This window comes from Alosa alosa, chromosome 15 (assembly GCF_017589495.1).
Source record: "Alosa alosa isolate M-15738 ecotype Scorff River chromosome 15, AALO_Geno_1.1, whole genome shotgun sequence".
NCBI classification, from domain to species: Eukaryota; Metazoa; Chordata; class Actinopteri; order Clupeiformes; family Clupeidae; genus Alosa; species Alosa alosa.
In genome coordinates this window covers 14,321,229-14,341,962 of record NC_063203.1, presented here as the reverse complement: position 1 = coordinate 14,341,962, position 20,734 = coordinate 14,321,229, and the positions used below count along the sequence as shown (strand labels likewise).

Genomic DNA, 20,734 nt, shown 5'->3' with positions numbered 1-20,734 from the left:
ATGCTGAGGGTCAAAGAGGCTGAAGTGTTGGGAGCCCATTCTCACTACCTGAACTGCAACTACTAGAACTCAAGAGCACTTACACATACTTCTTACCAAGGACTAAGACAGGACACATACGACAGACTAGCAACACTTTATCAAGCTGTCTTTAAACCACCACAAAGAGCATCTCTATAATGGCCATTGAAGATCAAAATGACGAGTCACAAGCCAATACTACATTTTGGGAATTACTACAGTAGAAGACTCACATTCATTTGCCAGACAGGCATGAAGTCGGCACTCTGTCGGACCCTCTCAAAGATCTTCTGCAGTTGGGGGTTGATGAAGCTGTTATCTGCAAATGCATAAAGTCAGTGCCATAAAGTAAAAACCCATAGCCAGTCTGAACCCTGTTGATGTAAATAGCCCTCCACCCATGGCATATTAGCAAAAATGTAGTCAAGTGTGAAATTAGGTTGACAGTGTGCCTGTGACTATGCCTGACAGCCTTCTCTATACTGACAGCAGGCCTGTCAGTAGGATGGTGACAGTTCGCCAAACTCTTTCCAAAATAATCAGAAATTCATACATTATGGCGCACAGACAAAGACGACAACTGCCGCTATCTAGCTCATAACATCCCATATACAGATCAGGGAAGTGTACAGAAGTACACATTTCTATAATGAATGAAAATTACCCCCATTCTCTGTCCTATTTCAGATCCATTGTGAATCAAAATATCTGCTTTGCCAACTGGCTTGGTTTGAACACCAAAATGGTTTGACTGTCCCTAAGTAAGGCATTGGTTCCACATAGGGCTGCAGCTATTGATTTTTTGGAATTGAGTATTCTATCAATTATTTCATTGATTAACAGAGTAATCTGATAAAAAATAATTTCCCATTATTAAATGCAATTTATTAATATGCACAACCAATGTCATGTTATAAACTAGCCCTACTAACTTCAAAGTAAATTAATATATCTGTTTCATGTAGATTTATGCATCTGCAGCATTTACCATTACTACCAAATAACCTATACTAATTATGTCTGGGGTTAGGCCTATTTGGTGAGGTAACCTAACACTGGGAGAGTGTGTGTGCACGCAGAGAGAGAGAGGGGGAGACAGAGAGAGAGACGAGATGAGTGTGTGTGTCTGATAAGGAGTTTTCTGGCGCATTGCTCACTTGTAGTTTAACATGAATTAGTTTATTACTTTGTTTCCACAACTTAACATCATATCGACTCACGACATTACCGGTAGGCTAGAGCCACTACAAATACTGTATGTTCTAACTAGTGCTAGTACATTAAACCAGCTAACATCGATGTTTACGTTGCCTTGTGTCAGCTACACTTGAGCAGGTGAGCTGGTGTTAACAACTGGATGCTTTCGGCTCATGTTGAAGCATTGTTGATGTGCTGTTGTGGTACGCCAGTTATGCTTTGCAGTGGACACATTGCACCTTGTTGTCTTCTTTTCTAAGTTTTAAATGATCCCAAAACTTTGGACATTCCTACCCTGTATGCTGAGCATCTGCCCAATCTTCAGTGCAGCCCCTCGCACTTTGCACAGAGTTTCCACAATCCTCTCTGCGTTGGCCTCTGACAGGATAGCAGAATCCAGAAAGGCAGTCTTCTCTGAGGACATAAAACAAGTCTTTGAGAAACATGTGACAACCTCACAAATCAAAAACTTTCACCGAAACAGTTTCAAAGTCATATTATTCATCCTTCTGCAGCCTTGTTGCATGTGGCAAATCCTCAACCTGCAGTGCATATAGTGACACCAAATTAGTTCTTGTTACGTCTCCATACATGCATGAGTAGGTGAAGGCATAGAAGTATTTCGGATAGGTCATTGGGCTATCGACTTATTCATTTATGTGGAATAAAATAATTTATAAGAAACAAAATCACAAATAATCCTATATGGCTGTACCCACTTTACTCCATTCTTAGGGTTAGGTTTGATTCTGGAGAGAGCTCAATTATTGGTTTTAATATTGTCCATGTCACTATTTGCATGAGCCGAGACTGAAAGCCTTATGATAACATAGGGCCGGGCAAAAAATCAATTTAAATCGAAAATCAATTGTTTTTTGTTTAAATCATTTTATTTTTTTTAAATGAAAATCGATTTCCTCTTTAAATTCCATCACTGAAAATTTATCTTGCATAGGCTATGTCCAATGTCTCTAAACTTCATCCAGCTGCTGATGGGCAACAAACAGAAGTTGGATCTGATATCAAAAGTCATGGTCTACTACCATGGTAATGGCTGCAGACTAGATAGGCTAAAATTCCAGAGGGAAAATTAAGACAGACAGTCCAGACTGCCACCTTACACTAAACAAACATAAGATGACAGGAGCATGCCGCAAGTCCAGTAAAACTCTTGAAAAAAATTTGTTCAGCTGTGAAATTGTGAAAATCATATGATGTAAGGCCGGCATTACTGTGTTAACAAAATACTGTGAGACTTTTGAGCGTGAATTTTAAGTTACCAAAGCCTAACTTGCTGCAGTTCTAGACACCCACCTGAGCGCTTGCCTCCAATGGACTGCTTGGCCACCTCCGCTATGGTCCCCAGACCAAGCCCCACAGCCAAACCTGCAAACCAAACAAGGACATGATGAGAAACTCATTCATTCACCTAACCATTTTATTTTTGCAGAGAATAACTACTTTCCACCACCTTGTTCAGCCTTGAAATACTTGGAGTACTTTCCACTAACAGGGTAACTGCACATTTTTAAAGTGCCTATGTAATGACTTATAAAACCTCTAACAGAAATAGATAATACCATTACTATGAGTGGTGTCAACTTATTGTAAGTGAATTCCATAGCACTTCCTCCATCGATGTATCCTAATCATTGGAGAGATAGCTGAATGCAGTCTTATGACTGATAGCAGGGCCTGAAGGCTTTATCAGAGCAGACATGTTCACTACTAAGACTTTTTAAGGATCCACGAGGACCCTGCACTACATTGCTTCATCACTGTTCAATTCTACGAAACTGACATTACAATGTAGTGAAAAAACACATGATTCCTTTTGGTTTTCTTCCCTTTAATAGGCATTTCTTTCTTCCTCGGTCACACAGATATCATTATACATTGTAGATTATCATCTTTCACTATACTGAATTTTGTAGAATACAGGGAGGTACACAATATTTAATGGACAATCTTGCAGCTCATTACCAAAATTAGACTAAATAGTTGACACTACTAGATTGCTTCAAGCTTTGTCTTTTTTGTTGTTGTATTTAATAAAACAAAAGTACCTGATAAACTTACCTCCAAAATTGATAAGTCGGCTTAGCCTTGTGGCTGGAACCTTCCTCTCTTTGGCACGTTCACTGAGCTAAGAACAAATACAAGACAATCAGTCACATGTGTGCACATCAGCAGCCTAGTGGAGGCAGACATTTGGGGATGCCATTGGATACATATGATTTGGAATAAATCTGATTTGCATCCAATCTAAAATGATTTGGAGAGCTCAAAGAGGCAGCATTAATTCGATCTCAAAACAGCACCTGCTAATGGTGGTATGATCATGACATGGTCAATATTCAGAATTATATTACAACCAGAATCACATTACAATTCTTGTCACAGTGTGCTGAAATCGTGGACAAATCTCTGAACTTTTTCTTAACTTTTCAAGGCAAGTCAAACGTCAAGGTACTTATTTCCAACACTGTGTACAACAGATAAAAGAACACATGCATAAAAAGAATAAGAAGTTCAAAGAAACTCACATCAGACTTTCAAAACTACATAAGCTGATATACGGTCGGCAAAGAGAACACACTGTTCTGTCATTACATGATCTATGAAGCAGGTCAGTATACAGACATTGCATAACAACCCATACTGTACCACCCCAATGAACACAGAAACGTTTTAGCCTATTATTTTGAAAATACTAAATATTTTACTTTCTAAACTACAACCACAAATTACAGTGACGTTATCATTATTTTACAATAAATAGTGGTAATCACAATGGGGCCAATTACCTTCAAATGTATCACTTAACAGATTGGTAAAAGCCTACTGCCTTAGTTTTTCCTAAGTGCATAAGTCACCTAAGGGTGACTAAGTGACAATATATTGTATTGTACCTCAGCAATTAGGACTCTAGGACTCAAACACAACTTGAAACAACCAACACCTGACAGATCAACAGAAACTCCACATGAGCTGAAAGTTGCAATAATAGAGAACCAACTTAACTATGTTAAGTATAAGTATAAGTATATATACTTTTTTGATCCTGTGAAGGAAATTTGGTCTCTGCATTTAACCCAATCGGTGAATTAGTGAAACACAAACAGCACACAGTGAACACACAGTGAGTTGAAGCACACACTAATCCCGGCGCAGTGAGCTGCCTGCTACAATGGCGGCGCTCGAGGAGCAGTGAGGGGTTAGGTGCCTTGCTCAAGGGCACTTCAGCCGCGGCCCACTGGTCGGGGCTCGAACCGGCAACCCTCTGGTTATAAGTCCAGAGTGCTAACCAGTGGGCCACGGCTGCCCTAAGTTCCTCAAGTGTCACAAACCGAACTATGTTCCTCTAGTGTCACTAGGCACTCAACTTCCTGACATGATTACATATGTCCAATTATTTACAATAGTAATGTGTGTGACATACATATGGCAAGAGAGTGTCATTCACAAGGAAGTGGTGTGTGTGGCACGATCAGGTTCTCTCACCTTCTGTCTGTTTGCCTTGGCTGTGCCCTGCTTCGCCTCCCGGGCTTTCTTGATGTCTTCCGGGGTCAATCGGGCAGTCAATGAGTCATGGACGAACCTGGAGTGCCGAAGGGGCATGGCAACATGTAGGAAACGGGCACTCTGACGCGGCCAACCGGAGGCTCCTCCACCACCGCCCATGGTCGTGCTTCCTGGGGTACCACCAGGCATCCCCCCAAAGTCAGTGCCTGTCTTATCGACATCAGGGGGGAACTCAGCCCCCATGGCCCACTTATCAGCCTCACTCTGATCCATCTCCTCCCATCCCTCACTGTCAGGGAACTCATCCTCTTTTATAGCTTGCTAGAAACAGAGTGAAGAGGAAATCTGTGGTGTCATATTCCAATAATAACAATATATGTGTTTAACAACTTCAGGGTAAATCATCATCACTGCACAATGCTGCAGAAGGATTGAGGACTGACAGACTCCTGCTTAATCAACTGTCAGTAATCTGTCTGTAGTTTGCGTTCAGGCAGCATTTACACAGTAACAAGGAGGCTACATCAGGCACGTAATTGAAGCATTCCATTTGCGGAGCATCTACTGCAACAATTAGCTTCCACTGTAATCAATGAAAGTGGCTACACCAGACATGATAGTGGCGCATACATAAAAAAAAAAATCTAGCCCTCTAAAACTATCTCTGCGAATGGAGTGCTTCACTTGCAGACCTGTGTAGCCCAGCCCTAATGCTGACCTCAACTTTCCATTAAAATCCAGCAAAGCTGACCAACTTACTCTTTGATCCCTTTTCAAACTACATGGCTTACTGGTCAATTTAGTCTTTAATCCTTTAAAATACTGTAAATATAGGCTATAAAAGTATGCAAGGGTATTCTGTGTCAATGAAGTATTCAAATATGAAGGCCTAGCAATGTAGAGTGACCAAAGGTGATGGCAGTTGAGTAACTTCATTAACACCTACCTGCCCACCACCCATGACAGCACTCAGGACATCTGTTACAGCAGCCTGAGCAGCTTTGACTCCTGCTCCCATTGTAGTGTTACATGTCATCAGTCTCAGCTGTTCACCTTGGATGGTGACAAAGGCAGCCCCCACTTTACCAGCACCCCGCAAAACCTGGAGTACCTCTGCAAGCATCACTGGGGGTTGTCGAGAAAATAAAGATTACGTTAATAGGCGGTCTACATTAATAGGAAACTCATGTGCTGATAGTGTAAAGACCAACGCAACTATGTAACACATTGCTGTTCCACATTGGCATGATACTATGTTACTGTTCAAATGACCTCTTTCATCATTCGGATGCTAATGGAGCTCTGCAGTAACTTGTCACACTGTTTTAAGTTATGATGATGTAGGCTAATTTCCATTCAATTGATAACACTACTGACTGGACTAATACAACCAAAATATGCGTAGTCTAAATGTGCAATGCAGCAAAAATGAATGAATTAACTTCAATGTTCAAGTGATCTGTTATGTTTGTTACCTAACAGTGCAGTAGGCCTACGTTAATATGTTCAACTACACGTTGCTGCTCAGACACAGTCAGTAGCTAAGCTAAGATGGCTAACAATCTGACACTGCTGATATATTTTTTACATTGATTTAAATGAATCCCAATACAAACATTCCTAAACGAATTAAGTATAGTAAACTCACTGTTTAGGTGTGGGAAGCTAGATTGACTCCTACGAATATAGGTTAGTCTCTGTTGAGATGTCCTTCCCACAACGTACAGTCGACGCTGTTTCGCAAGTCCTCTCGTGTCCGGAAGAGAGGTAAGAGAAGCATCAGGCTTGTCAACCTATAGAAATCCCACAAATGCAAAAAAAAGGCGGGACACAAGCGCACATCAGGCCAAACCAATGATGTGCGAATAAAGAAGGAGGTTGTCATGGTTTCAGTTTGGGATTGACAAATTATGGACGTATCCGAAGCCTGAATTTGTTTAGGGTGGCTATTAGTGGGCGTGACTAATAATTTGGTGACAGATGCACCACGTGCAAGAAGTTCAGTTACAAAAGCACAGCCCAGCAAAGCCTCTTCATGGAGTTATGGAAACCATCCTTGCTTGAGTCACTGTCCACAAGAAGGGGCATAGTGGACCTTCAAAACAATTAGTAAGCCTATCATCCAATGGGAGACTAGCTACCAGTTTAAACCTTTATTATAGCACCCCCAACAAACACACACACACACACAAACTGGCCAACTGTGCAAACAGGCATAAATAAATACACGAGAAAGAAAAACATGTACTGTGACATTTTGAAAGTGTAAAACACAATTTTTGGGTGATGAATGTCAGTCTATGCAAATCTAAATTGTTCTTAATTGAGGAGTAACCTACATGTAGCCACGGGTGAATCAACGTGCACTCACTTCTGACCCCACATTTCCAATGGACATAAATTAGGCCTACGTCATCCGTGTGGATTATCTGATATTCGATTCCCAACAGGAATTTGCCACCTCTGCCAAAGTTGACTAAAAACTGGTATAAAACATATCTGTTGGTGGTTTATTGTAATCTCACAATGAAAAAAAAGGAAAAATACTACCTTGAAGGGAAGCAAATTTATTTTGAGAAAAAGGAAACTCTCATAAAGAAATAAATATTTTTAACAAAAACACTTCACTCACAATTATTGGCATTGGCAATTAAGGCCGTTTGTCTTTACAAAATCTCCCCAGATCCTCCAGATTCCTGGGTCTACACTTACACATTCTCCTCTTTGACTCACCCCACTGTTTTTGTATGAAGTTTAGATCAGGGGATTGAAATGGCAATGTCTGAAGCTTGATTTTGTGTTCAGCAAACCATATTTGTTTTGGACATTTGTTTTGGTTCATTGAACTAATGAATGATCCAATCATGACCAACTTTTAGTGTCTTGGCAGAGATTGACAGATTTCCTTTGAAAATGTTCCGGTTTGTCTTGGTGTTCATGCACCTTAATTAGGTTCCCAAACACACCTAAAGTGTTTCTAGCCAAAGAGCGCGAATTTTCATTTCATCTGACAATAGACCACATTTCCAGACAAAGTCACTGTACCATTCAGTAACTCCTGCCGTTTACATTGGTAATTAAATGACTGGATATTAGCAGCGAGGTCACTTTTGAAGATTGTTGGGGGACTTGGTGACCCCAAGATGATACCTTTTTCTGTAACTCTCAGTGATATATGTTTTGCCTATCTTACCATCCTCCATACTGTACATGGGGATAACCATGGGTCTTTGTCCAAGCATGTTTGTCACATTTCCAGATGATTAGAACCTTTTAATAATTGTTTTAACTGTAAATATAGGCATTTTCAACAAAGTACCTATTTGTCATAGACATTCTCTGACTTACAAATGTCAACACGCTTTCCTTTTATTTAAATTTAGTGTATTCTCTTGTCTTTCCGATGTTGAAAAATGACTAAAGGATTTAGCCTATGTGTGACTTTATTTTCATACCGAAAAAGAAAGTCATGAACTACTTCTGAAAGTTCACAAATAAATAAATAGAAATTAGGTAGGAAAATGTTTCTGTTAGGTTTTGTTTATAAGATTTTTCAATAATTGTGAGCAACTAAAATATGTTTCTTTATGAGATTTTCAGATCTCAAAATAAATTTGCTTCCCTTCAAGGTTGGATGTTTCCTAATTTTTTTCATTGTGAGATTACAATAAATCACCAACAGATTATTTTTTTATACCGGTTTTTAGTCAAATTTAGCAGAGGTGCCAATAATTCTGGAGGGTACTCCCTCTCTCAGGTTCTAGGCCTATAATACTTCCATGGTGAGTCCAGACGACCCTGGTCTGCTCTGCAGATCTGCCTGGCAATTTTTCCAATTCACTGTGATTTCAAAATTCACTGCAAACCCAGGAACTATCACAACTGCTTTCAGCATTGGGGCAGGCTTTATACGATAACAGACAGACAGCGCTGTTGATCCTGAACAGGCTGCACTGATGCCAAAGACGTATCTTAAAGCTTTCTCAGGCCAATTTTCTTGAGAATCAGTCTGGTATAGCCAGGTTAGAATGCAGGAGGTCATTCACAGTCTCAGTGTGAATAATGAGATGTCGATCAATTCATGTCTATCTCTAAATAACAAAGCTTTCCAGATGCATATCAAATTAGTTAGAGATCTTGAAAAACAACTGTTTTCTCGTGATATCAACATAATTAATTCGAGACCTTGACAAAATTCTGTTTTTAAGTGAAAACAAAATAATAGTCTAGACCTACTGTCCCATAGAATTTGTCCTCTAGTTGCAATTAATGAGAAGTGGGCTGTTGATCAGTGCATCATTTCTCAAGGCTTGCCTTTCTGGAGAATACATCAGAAATGTTGGGGCAGCCTAAGCTATTTAGCACGTTGAACCAAATACCAGTGGTATACGAAGAATGCCTTTACTTTAAGGATAAAAACACTAGCCTAGTCTATGGTTCAACAGGTGTTTGTCATATAAGCTTGCACACATTAGAAAAGGCCTTTTTGCAGATCAGCGCACATGTTGACTAAAATATTGAATTTATTTTATTATGTTGGATGAAAATATGCCATTATCTCAACATAATGACATGCATGAATTGAGATAGTTCTCTAAAATAAATAAACTGATGTTTTAGGGCTGTCACTTCCATATTATGCCTCTTGAACAGCATCAGTTTGGATTTGGAAGAACAGACTAATTGCCTCCTTCCAATATCACTGTGTAACTAATTACACATTCCCTTATTCCCCTGGTGCCTGTGTGTTACCTGCAGTGTATTATACACAGAATTTTTACTGGAATATGTTTAAAATTAGAGTTCCATGTATCACAGACTACTAAAAATCACAAGAACTACAGGTCAGTGAGGGTGGCCACTGGCCAGTATACAGAAGAGGCCATAGGTTACCTAAGCTAAGGGCTATAAGCTTTTTTTCAGCATCTGCATGACTTTTTCCATACCTGACAAATGGATCTGGCCCTTTTTTTTTACAAATGCAAATGTCAGCAAATAATTTCCAAAATTCTGTGAAGTGAGTTGGGAGCACATCTGCTTTTGGATGAAGTAACAGACTTCACCACACAATGCTGTGAATGTTCAGTGATGTTTTGCTGACTCAAGACTTCGGGTCGCTATACCTGGCAATGCCTTTGAGAAAGGAGAGGACACAATACACACTACCAATATAATTAACCCACCCAAAGGAATAATTATGCTCACTCAAAGACTTCCAAACACAGCCTGAAAAAGCAAGCAGGCAAGAGTCAGCTTCAAACTCAAGACAATAAACTTTGAGACAACACACAGTGAGGTGAATAATGCTGACTGTGGCGTCTCCTCAACTATTTCACAATCTATACTAACATCTTTCCCACTCCTAATATTATCATTCTCATTGTATAAATGGCATTAAACGTTAAAAAAATCAACAAGTTTAGTAACCTAAAGATGTGATAAAAGTGGTGAGAAACCTGGAATTTTTAAACCACTGCAAACAGATCAGATTTCATCCAAACTTTATAGAGATATGGCTGTGTTATCTTTATTGCATTTCATATCCATGATTTAGTTTGAGGTTAATCTACTTTAGATTTCTCAATTGGTTACATCAAAGCAATTTGCATTATTAAATAAATACACTTTATTCTTTACTCCACTGCATACATTTTTGCACTGACCAAATCTGGTGATAATGGGTTATAATCATGAGTGAGCAAAGACAGTTTGTCTTGGTATCTGGTGGTTCAGGTCCTGATGGAGCAGAACCTGGAATCAGCTTGGCTACTATACTGCATCCACACATCCACACACGTTCCATCTTTTTCTAGGCTTTGCAACCTGTTTAGGCCTATGGTTTTAGGATACTGAGGTGAAAGAGTCCAATCCCAAATGCTGCAATACACTTGTATAAAGGCAGAATGATTCGCGTTTTGGGGTACATTTTCGTGCAAAATTCACCACTTTACCACTGCTGAAATAGGCTACCTTCATCATTTAATCTGGCAACCCCACATGCTCGGGGGTGGGAGAGGGCGGAGGGAGGAGCGGTGGGGGTAAGAGAGGGGGAGCAAGTGAAAACCATATATGGGCACGCCATCGAGTTTGCTTTGCTATTGGTTGCCAGCCTTATGCAGCTGCCTGTCAACAAGATGGCCTTGCTCGACTAGTCTCTCATGGCTGACTATTATGGTTAGCTATGCAGGGAACCTAGGAACTGTACTTGCCTCCTCAGCCATAAGCCATCTGAAAGTGTCCAAAATTGAAACAAGTACTCAACACAAATGATTGATTTACGATCGCGTTTTCTCATGTTGGGAACTCGACTGCATCCAATTTGAGTATGGATTAACGTTAGCTTAATCAAGATACGTACCGCAGGTAGCTAACGTTCATGCTAACAAGGATTTAGCCAAAGCTAACAGGCTAGGTTGCTTGATACCTGCAACCCGACATCCTTGTTCGGATTCCTTCCTTGTTTGGTGCTCTGAAAGGGAAGAGGATTCAGTTTATTGACACGTCTACGAGTAAAAACATTTCTGGACGCATAAACGAGACAACAACAACTTACCCAAGGATTGTTTTTTGGTAAGAAAGAAAACAATTACATGAAAGAAGAGACTATTAATGACATTAACATGGGCTATCAACGAGTCAGCACTGCGTACCTATTGAGCTAGCTTGCTAAGTTAGCTGGGGGACCTAGCTGATTCGTTTGCCAGCTTTCGGAAAATTTACCACTTAAGAGAGAACTGACATTTGCCAACCTTAGCTAACTTTGATGTTAATCTTCTCTTACTTTTATTTACATAGTCGATTGTCATGATGCTCACTCAACGTATGTAGTTTGTTAGATAATGTTATTTTGTTTCGACAGCTTTGACCACCTTTTGCACTTAACGTTAGTGGGAGAATTGTGTTTACAATGACGTGTGTTGTTGCTAGCTACAACCAAAGATTAGAATGACACAATTTAAAGGCCATCACTGTGTGAGTGCATTAAAACTAATATGCCAAAATTATACCCTCTCGATTTTCAGTCCGATATTTTAACTTGACAGTGTTGTACTTCTTTGTATTTCGCCATAACCATCGTTTATCGCAATGTTTTTGTTTTTTTCCCCCCGATTCTCAACTTTGTTATCGATAGCTAGGTAACGTTAGCTAACTAAGTAAACCTAGCATGTACACAGATACTGGTAATGTTGTGATGTGTAGCTGCCTTCGTGTATGTAAATTTGCCTGTTGGAATCGAGGCATATTTATTGTGACAAAACGAACGTCCATAAGGTGGTAGCTGTCAATTATATGTCAATATTTCTACATATAACGGGGCCTTTTTATTAGCTATCTTATGTACTATCCTTACACTACGCTAAGGTTAGCTGTCTAGCATTTTAGGTTAGAAGCTAGGTTAACATTTGTCTCTTGCCTCATTCGGCCAATGATTTCTGCCTGTAGTTTGCATGTCATCTTAGTTATCAAAGTTGATAGCCTATATTGTTTTCACGAGGGTGCGTTAATATATACATATATAAATGTATTTATTTTAACTTGCAGGTTTTGTTTTGTTTATTGTTGACAAACCTGTTATCGAAGTATAGCTAGTTTAGCGATAGCTAGCTAAATTTAGTGACTAGTTGGCTAACGCATTATAAGCAAGGGTAACTTTAGTTGATGCAAACAATGCGTGTGCATCGCCTAAGATTAACTTAAGCTATTTGACTGTTCTTTGCATTTATTAAAATAATCTAGTTGTCGATAATCTCTATTCTTAAGACATCCCCCACCTGAATATTTAGCTAACTCCAACATGTGTCGTCCACCAGTAGAGTTAACGTTAACGCTGTTAAAACTAGCTAATGACAGGACGGCAAGCTATGTTGCACGAAGAAGCGATGTATAACGTTGACGTTTAAATATTGTTTTCTCAGTAACTTAATACTTCTCTGGCTTATCTGTTAATGATCAGACTTGTTATGATAATGCTCTTTGTTTGGTATGGATGCAGTGTTTTGCACTGCTGTGTAACGTTATATTACATACAGAATGGAAAGCTACTACCCAGTCGTGATCCAAACATTATTTACAAGGCCTCGCACCCACTGACGCTAGTTAACTTGGTTAAGGTATTTGTGTTTTTGTTAAATGTTTTGTAGAAAGGCAAATATTCATATTGACGGCAGTTTTCTTAAGTGGTCGTCTGCGGGATTTTCACTATCCCGAGTAAAAACCTGCTGGTTGTATAATTTGTCCCAACGAGTATCATAACTTTCTGCTGGCTAGCTAATCTCTTTTCCCCCAGGTGAGCTATCTAGTCAACCCAAGGGCCTCAAACAAGCTGTTGTAGTGTAGCCACTTCAGCAGCGTCTTGATGGAATGGACGAAGTCCACCATTTGATCAATCAACGACGTTGCAAACAGGAGTTGTAACTTTATATTTGCGATTGCATTGTGTTTAACACTTACGTCAAACGTATTTTAGTTTTTTTCTACACAATAATTCAACACCTCCAACACAGTCAGTGTTATCAAAGGCACCACAGTAACTCTAATAGCCAAAGACAGGGATGCACCCCCAAAGGTGACATCATTCCATTGCCTACACCAGTATGTGGAGTGATTATCAAGGGTTTAAAGTTTAAAACAATCAGGCAGTGGTAATTGGACCAGACCCATACTATTCAGCATGGTTGAACAGTGTACACTTTTCTGTTGTTACCTCTGAAATGAGTAACCTTATCATTCAGCATTCACTTTGATTATGATTGGGATGTTTGCATAGTCTGAGACTCCTTTCCTGCTCACTTCTAAAGATGACTCAAACTTATGTGTTCAGCCAGTGTTGCTGTCTTGGGCAAACACCTGAAGTCCGTCTCTAGAGCAAGTGAAACTGTCCTGTTCTCGTTCTCAGTTATGTTTTATGTTCTCCTTCAGTGATTTTTTTTTTTTCAAATTAAATGAGTGCACTGCTAATGGACACCTACTACATCTTTGAAGATACTGATATTTGTAGGTTTAACTTTGTCAATGTGCAGTTCACTGGGACATATGCAACACCATATTCAGTTGTCTCATCAAGCCCCCCCCTCCCAGCTTTTTCTTTCATTGGTTGAGGTGCTGAGTTTTTTTCCCTTTTTTCTCACTTGGTCGCCATAATTAGACACTCTGGTCACACTGGATGAAAGCTGATGAAAACCCTGCCGCTGACCCCTCTTTAGATGGCCTCAGACAGGGGATGTTGTGTGGAGCAGTTCCTGCCATTATGCCTCAAGTGCCACCAATCACTTCATCATAAGTCGTCGTCTCTGCTGCGGCGACAAAAGGCTCTCCGCTCTGGCCCTTTATTTACATCTGGGCTGGCCGGGATGAAGGAAGCCGCGGCAGCAGGCCCATTGTTGCGAGTGGTGGGGAGGAGGACACGTATCCATCGCTTTTGGTCGCCTCCCCCACCGACGGTCGCATTGTGTGTGCAGACGCACAGGGGTGGACCGCGTCTGTGGCCGTCGTAATTCATCACGGCGCCGCGTGGAGGGCTGGCCCCAGCCACCTATGCGAAGGGAGGAAAAAAAGGGGCAGATTCGTGTAGGATGGAGCGTGTAGTGCTGGTGGAGCAATGGGGGCAACTCATATGGCTGAGGGTGTTGTCTGTGATGTCAGTTTGTAGTCTTAAAGATGACCGAATGGAAAACTATTTTTAACTTGGCTTTGAATAGGAAGAGTTCGGGGCATGGCCACAAAGCTACCGTGAACCGGAAACAAGGTTGTTTCCCCCTACCTATGCAAATCTCTGACTTTGTTCAGATTCACACGTTTTTAGTGGTTATTTCGAAGACAGACTTTGACACAAACCATCCGTCTGATCACCACACCCATCCACACATTACATTACCTAGAGTTGGAGATTCAGGTAAAGTAGGTGGAGCCTATTTTGAACGGTCTTTGGCTGTTTGTGTATGTGCTTCTGTGTGTGCATGCATCACGTGTGTCTTGGTGTAGGCTATATGTTGGCTTTAGTTTCCCTTACGGAATTTGCTGGTGGTAGCAGTTTAAATGTAGAGTCTTCTGTTCTCTCTTTTTGGTTTATCTTGATAACCTAATGTGATGACATTTTGTCAGTGTTGAACAGACCAGTTGAAAGGCCACTGAGTGAGTGTGTGTGGCCTTCAGCTATAGAAATGAGGGGAGTGTGTGTGTGTGGTCACGTGTGTGTGGTCACCACACGCATACGCTTGATCCCGCCTGTGAGAGAGACGAGCAGCTCTGAGTGTGCTATAGAGTGATTTTGAGCTAGCCCAAGCTCTGGTAGGATTTGACGGGATTATGCAAAAGGCTGAAATCTGCATGTAATTTGCAGCAATTGTTTTGAATCAAGAGGAAATAAAGTGCATCATCATCCCGAAGGGTTTTTACTGGAGATGAAGTCAACATTCGTGTGACGTGCCAGACTGAGATCACTCTCCCTTTTTTCTGTTGTGGCTGGTGGACATCCTGGTCATATCATTCTCACATTTCCAAACTGACTAATGAAATGACTGCAGATTGGGTGAGGCACACCAGTCACATTTAAACACAAACAGATTTGCCGAGCCCCCCCTTTTTCTCCTGTATCGAAGCACACATTCACCAACGCCCACAAACATCTATTTTGAAGTGCGTGGGCTATTATAGGTTGCATCTCCCAAATCTTTACTGGCTCGCATAAGTGAATGTCTTGAACATGGGTCTTGATGGGCTATGATGACACGTCTGTTCGTAGAGGATAACCATGGTGCTTTAAAAGCTCAGCAGTGGGTTCTGTAATCACAACGTTTGCACAGTGGGTAGAGCAGAGGAGCTGAAAACGGTTCAAGCCCATCGTGGGATTAGCGTCAGCGGTTTCTCCCCATCTTCCCCTCTCCTCTTCTCTCCCCTTCCCATCCAAACATTTGCCTCCATGCAGCAAAGAGAATGTAACGGAATATTGATTCCAAATTGGCTGCCTGTCTGTTGTGTGAGCCATTTTTGGAGAAATGCTGATGGGCTTGCTGACCGGGTGAAGAATTCCTAGTCTCCTTTTGACATTGCTGTGAGTTGTATATCGAAGGGTTTTACATCTAGTGTTAGAATATCTAAAAGTTCTATCTTGGAGCTTGAATTGATTAGTACACCGGACATACTTTCAGTTTAAAAATATACCCAAGGCTTACACACCCTGGGCATTGACATCTGATCTGTATTTGGCTATTAATATCTGTAGAAAAGATACGAGTGTAGGCTATTCTTGTGTGTGCACCTATTTTCGTTATCTACATTTTGTATTTTGATCCTTTCTATGAGGTGTTTCACTAATTAAGAATTAAGCACTAATTGAAATTTTTGAGTTGGTCAGATAAGCTTGCTGAGTAAGTCTTGGAAACCCTCCAGATCTGTGTTGTGGATCTGGAGGGAAAAGTGTTCTTATGGGCCTTGCTTTAGTGCTGTTGTTTTGATAAGTCGTTAATCCTCCTTCTTGGACTCGCTTCCCAATGTCCCAAACCATGAAAACTTTTAAGTGTTGAAATCACACTTTATATATTATGTTTACACAAACCTGTGATGAAGCATGTGAGCCGTGTTGCCTGCAGAATCAGAATAGATTTATTGTCTGCATGGTGCATTTACACCTTACATTCACATTTTCGTGTGTGTGTGTGTGTGTGTTAGGGCTGTCAAGCGATTCATTTTTTTTAATCGGGATTACTCACTGAATTTCTATAGTTAATCGCAATTAATCACATATTTTATCACATGGTTAAATTTCTATTATTTCTAGCTCATTTCTGAACTTTCCATAATTCCATATTAACAAAATCATTTATTACCAGTGTATCTTTATTTGGGATTCAAATGAAAGCAAAGCAAGTTACTTTATTAACTTAACTTTAAGACTAGGTCATTTTAAGACTAAGGTCTATTTTGTTTATTTCAAATCAAATTTCAAAAGATGTGCAGCAGACCTGAGGCAACACAATGTATTCTTCAGAAATATAGCGGATATAAACTGAAATAAATGCAAGGCCTACAGCAGAAGTGCATTCACAAAATGTACACACATTACAAAGGGCATAACAAACAGAAAATACTCCATATAATGATCCATTATCTTTGAGTTTAGTTGAAAATAAGGAACTTTTCCTATTGAGAATTATGCACAAGTGTTCAAAATGTAGCCTAGGCCTAGGTCTACAACACATTTCAATGAAGGGCATAACAAACAGAAATAGCCTAGTTCATATCTCCATGTTCAGTTCACATAACGGTGTGAGTGTAGGCTAAACAATGTTTAGCTTGTATGCTAGATTAAAGCTTAAACTTGAAGGGCTTCGGTGATATGTTAATTCCATGTCGACTAAGCCGACACCGGCGCCGACATGAGTTCACTGCTATTTTATACAGTCTATGGTTCATTGTCACCTGCCACACACATCAACGCCGAAGTTTTTAATTGGCAAACACTGGATGAACAATGGATTTTATGGAGCGGCGCCAACCAAATATTAAATGTCGAAAGTAGAGTGCACTGCACTCATGTCGGCATCGGTGTCCACAGCGATTTAAAGCACCCTTCAGCCGACCGGGAGTTCAGAACTGCATTGGTGTTTATTATCTCCATGACTACAGGAGAAGGACTAGGCAGAAGTCTACTAGGCAGCAAAGTTCTTAGACTCTTTGCTAGGAAGTGTCTGTGGCAGTTAGAGGACCAGAAACGGTGCATCAAAGGGTCAAAATAGTAGCGTTCAAAGAGGATTTTTGATAACAGAACAAGTGACTGTAAAATAAAATAAAAATCTTTGGTGGCACGCGATTAATACGTTAGCTTACCACTCTTTGGCCGGCTTGCAAGCCCAGTGTTTCCCATACATTGACTTATTTGTGGCGGCCCACCATAATATCAACACTGACCACCACACAATGATTCTTTGCATTCAAGTTAATTCTGCAAACCTACCACCACAAATAGAATTCAATTCTGTAGGAAACACTGCAAGCCCAAACAAGTGTGTGCGGCGTGACTGTTGTTTTGTTTCCAGTCTAGCTAGATCCTGTGTGGTATTGTAGTTTTTGTAACGTTACTAGTTGTTGCAATGGCATGTGAAAAAAACTACAATGTTTGCTAGACCAAAAAGAATGTTAATCTCTGGTTTGCAGTAACGCCGTTAACCGACAGCATATGGAAATTGGGAATAGAACCATGTATGGGGGTTCTATTTCCAATTCCATCATTCTCTCCGAAACTAGACATTGTTTGCCAGAGAAATGTTTTCCAATATCTCACTAGTTCAGTATGGTGTTCTGTCTTTACAGAAAGACTGCTTTTATAAGCTCATCATTTGTGTGAAGTACATCATTTTTAATTTTCCTTTATCTGTTGATGCCCCACAGATTGTAGATCCACTGGTGCCTGCAAGCTGAGAAGTGTGAATGAAAATGTGTGGCGACGTCTTCTGCAGCCGTCCAGCGTAGAGACGCAGATATGCTCCTAGCGGGCCCATTATGAACCGTGACACCTTCTCCCACATCCGGCTGTGGTGCCCGCGCCCCTTCGGCACCTACTCCCAGAACAAACCATATGGAGGGGGCACGGGGGGCAATGGACCGGCCCCCTCGCTCTGCAAGGCAGATGCCGCGGGCAGAACGTCCATAGACGGTGGCGTCGGATCCGGGCCAGAGGATGACGAGGACGCCGGCACGGAGAACACCCCTCCAACCGCCGTGAACAACATGCAGCCGCCACCGCCACCACCAGCCCCCCCATCGCCCACCACGCAAGTGGAGGACGGCCGGGTCCTGCTTGACACCTGGTACGTCATCAAGCCGGGCAACACCAAGGAGAAGATCGCCTTCTTCGTGGCGCACCAGTTCAGCGGCACGGGCCTGCCTAGGCCCAGCGCCATGAAGGTGAAGGGCAACTGGGCCACCGATTGCACCAAGGCCAAGCGGCGGCGGCGCTGCTCGTCGTACGACCCCCCCACCAGGGCCCCCAACGAGACCTCGCCTGCCGACGCGGTGCTTGTGGATGATGGCCTCGGGGGTGTCAGCGAGACGGACTTGCTGTCCGTGGCGGAGATGGTGGCTCTGGTGGAGCAGCGCACAGCCATGGCCCTACAGGGCATGGTGGTCCAAGGGCAAACCACCCCCAGCCATCACCTTCACCCCCAGTCGAACGCCGTCCCCCCAGGCTCCGACTCGGACACCGGTCCGCTGGTCTACATGTCCGAGGACACCTTGTCTCTGCCGGACTCCAGCAGTGACCTGGACGAGCAGCAGCATGAGCTGGAGCAGCAGCCGAATGACACCCGGCGGGTCGCCCAGGCCGTGGCGCACTACGAGTCGCAGCAGGGCGTGCCAGAGAATGTACCCGCGAAAGACCAAGCGCCCGCCACCCCTGCGGGCGCCCCTCCCACGGCGGCCCACGGCAGGGGTGAAGTCCGAATTGCCTTCCGAGTGTCCAGCTTGGACTCTCGCTCCCAGTCGGAGCCGGCCGGTCGCCCCCGCTGCATGTTCATGAGCTGCGGGTCAAGCGGAGCACAGAATGGCGCGCGGTCCAAAGAGAAGATCACCTGTGACCTGTACCAGCTGGTCAGCCCTTCCTCTCGAGACCCGAGTCTCCTATTAGCTGGCTCCCCGAAGGGAGACGGCTTGGGGGACGGGCACCCCGACCGGCCCCCGTCGGCCTCTTCCGCCACCCCGGACCCCAACCCTGACCTCGTCCCTGCGGAGAAGAAGAATGTTTCTCGCGAGCGCGTGACTGGTTTCCACGTGGAGGTGGTGGTGACTGGCGCGGTGGACCAGTGCGTTTTTTACGGTAAGGACAGCACAGAGAATGTCCAGGAGGAGACGGTGTGTTTCGCCAAGCCGGGAGGAGGGGGCAGCTCGTCGGACGCGTCGGAGGACCCCCCACCCGGTCAGCTCTTCTTCCTGCAACCGCCCACCCCCGACGAGGAAGTTGGGGTCAAGGGCATGGGTGTGAACGGTGGCGGCCTGTGCTCTTTGGACTGTGCTAACAACAACAACAGCAGCAGTGGGTCAGCCGCGGGTAGCGGCGGTGGTGGCGTTAACGGGACAGTCGTCGGCGCCGCTGAGCGGCCCGACTCGCCACTCCCAGGCGTGGAGGACGGAACGGGCGGCGATTCGTCCTCCTCGTTGTGCCGCCTCTACCGCCACGTCTCGCACGACTTCCTGGAGATCCGCTTCCAGATCCAGCGGCTGCTGGAGCCGCGGCAGTACATGCTCTCGCTCCCCGACCACATCATGGTCAACATCTTCAGCTACCTGCCTACGCGCTCGCTCGCCGCCCTCAAGTGCACGTGCCACGACTTCAAGGCGCTCATCGAGACGTACGGCGTGCGCGCCACGGACTCCCGCTGGAACCAGGACCCGCAGTACCGCGACGACCCCTGCAAGCAGTGCAAGCGGCAGTACGAGCGCGGCGACGTCTCGCTCTGCCGCTGGCACCCCAAACCTTACCACCACGACCTGCCTTACGGACGCTCCTACTGGATGTGCTGTCGGCGCACCGACAAGGACACGCCGGGCTGCCGCGTGGGCTTGCATGACAACAATTGGGTGCAGCTGTGCGACCTGGTGCAAACACGCTCAAAGCGAGACGACGGGAGGTAAAGGGCCCGGGGTGGCGTTTGGGGGTGACGGGCTGATTTTTTTGGTTCGAGGCAGGGCGTATTGGGGAAGGGGGGAGCTGGGGGTTCTCATCATCATCCTCCTCCAGCTCCCGCCTCTTCCTCGTCTCTCTCTCTCCCGCTGCCCCCCGTCTCCCCCATCCTGCCTGTCCTCTTTGTACCTCAGAATGCCAGAGTAATGTTGGAGGGTCTGGTTTGCCTCCTCTTCCCACCTCTCAGCTCTGTCTAACCTCGCTATCATGTCTGTATGAGTTCTTAGCAGTACGTCACTCTCTAACACACACATACATACACCTGTAACTGGCAGGCCAATGCACATGTATGGAGGAATAAATGGAGGCTGGTGGAAA

The 20,734-nt window shown here is 43.3% G+C and overlaps 2 protein-coding genes across 2 annotated transcripts in view; one reads left to right on the top strand and one right to left on the bottom strand.

Annotated features, from left to right (window-relative positions):
- Positions 1-11,147, bottom strand: part of coq8b (coenzyme Q8B) — a 19,332-nt gene extending 8,185 nt beyond the window's left edge. The window contains exons 1-8 of the mRNA XM_048264669.1: positions 11,102-11,147; positions 6,392-6,536; positions 5,690-5,868; positions 4,723-5,064; positions 3,298-3,364; positions 2,533-2,604; positions 1,513-1,632; positions 255-340 (exon numbers count right to left, since the gene is read on the bottom strand). Coding sequence (XP_048120626.1) covers positions 255-340; positions 1,513-1,632; positions 2,533-2,604; positions 3,298-3,364; positions 4,723-5,064; positions 5,690-5,868; position 6,392 — 867 coding nt within the window. The 5' untranslated portion in view covers positions 6,393-6,536; positions 11,102-11,147. The remainder of the gene's footprint in view (positions 1-254; positions 341-1,512; positions 1,633-2,532; positions 2,605-3,297; positions 3,365-4,722; positions 5,065-5,689; positions 5,869-6,391; positions 6,537-11,101) is intronic.
- fbxo46 (F-box protein 46) lies at positions 10,831-20,734 on the top strand. The gene is made up of 2 exons (XM_048264665.1): positions 10,831-11,313; positions 18,130-20,734. The coding sequence occupies exon 2, from the start codon at positions 18,241-18,243 to the stop codon at positions 20,365-20,367; it is 2,127 nt and encodes a 708-aa protein (XP_048120622.1). The 5' UTR covers positions 10,831-11,313; positions 18,130-18,240; the 3' UTR covers positions 20,368-20,734.

Bases quoted from the DNA above. Each gene is read 5' to 3' on its own strand.
- fbxo46 (XM_048264665.1), top strand. From the start codon at position 18,241: ATGAACCGTGACACCTTCTCCCACATCCGGCTGTGGTGCCCGCGCCCC.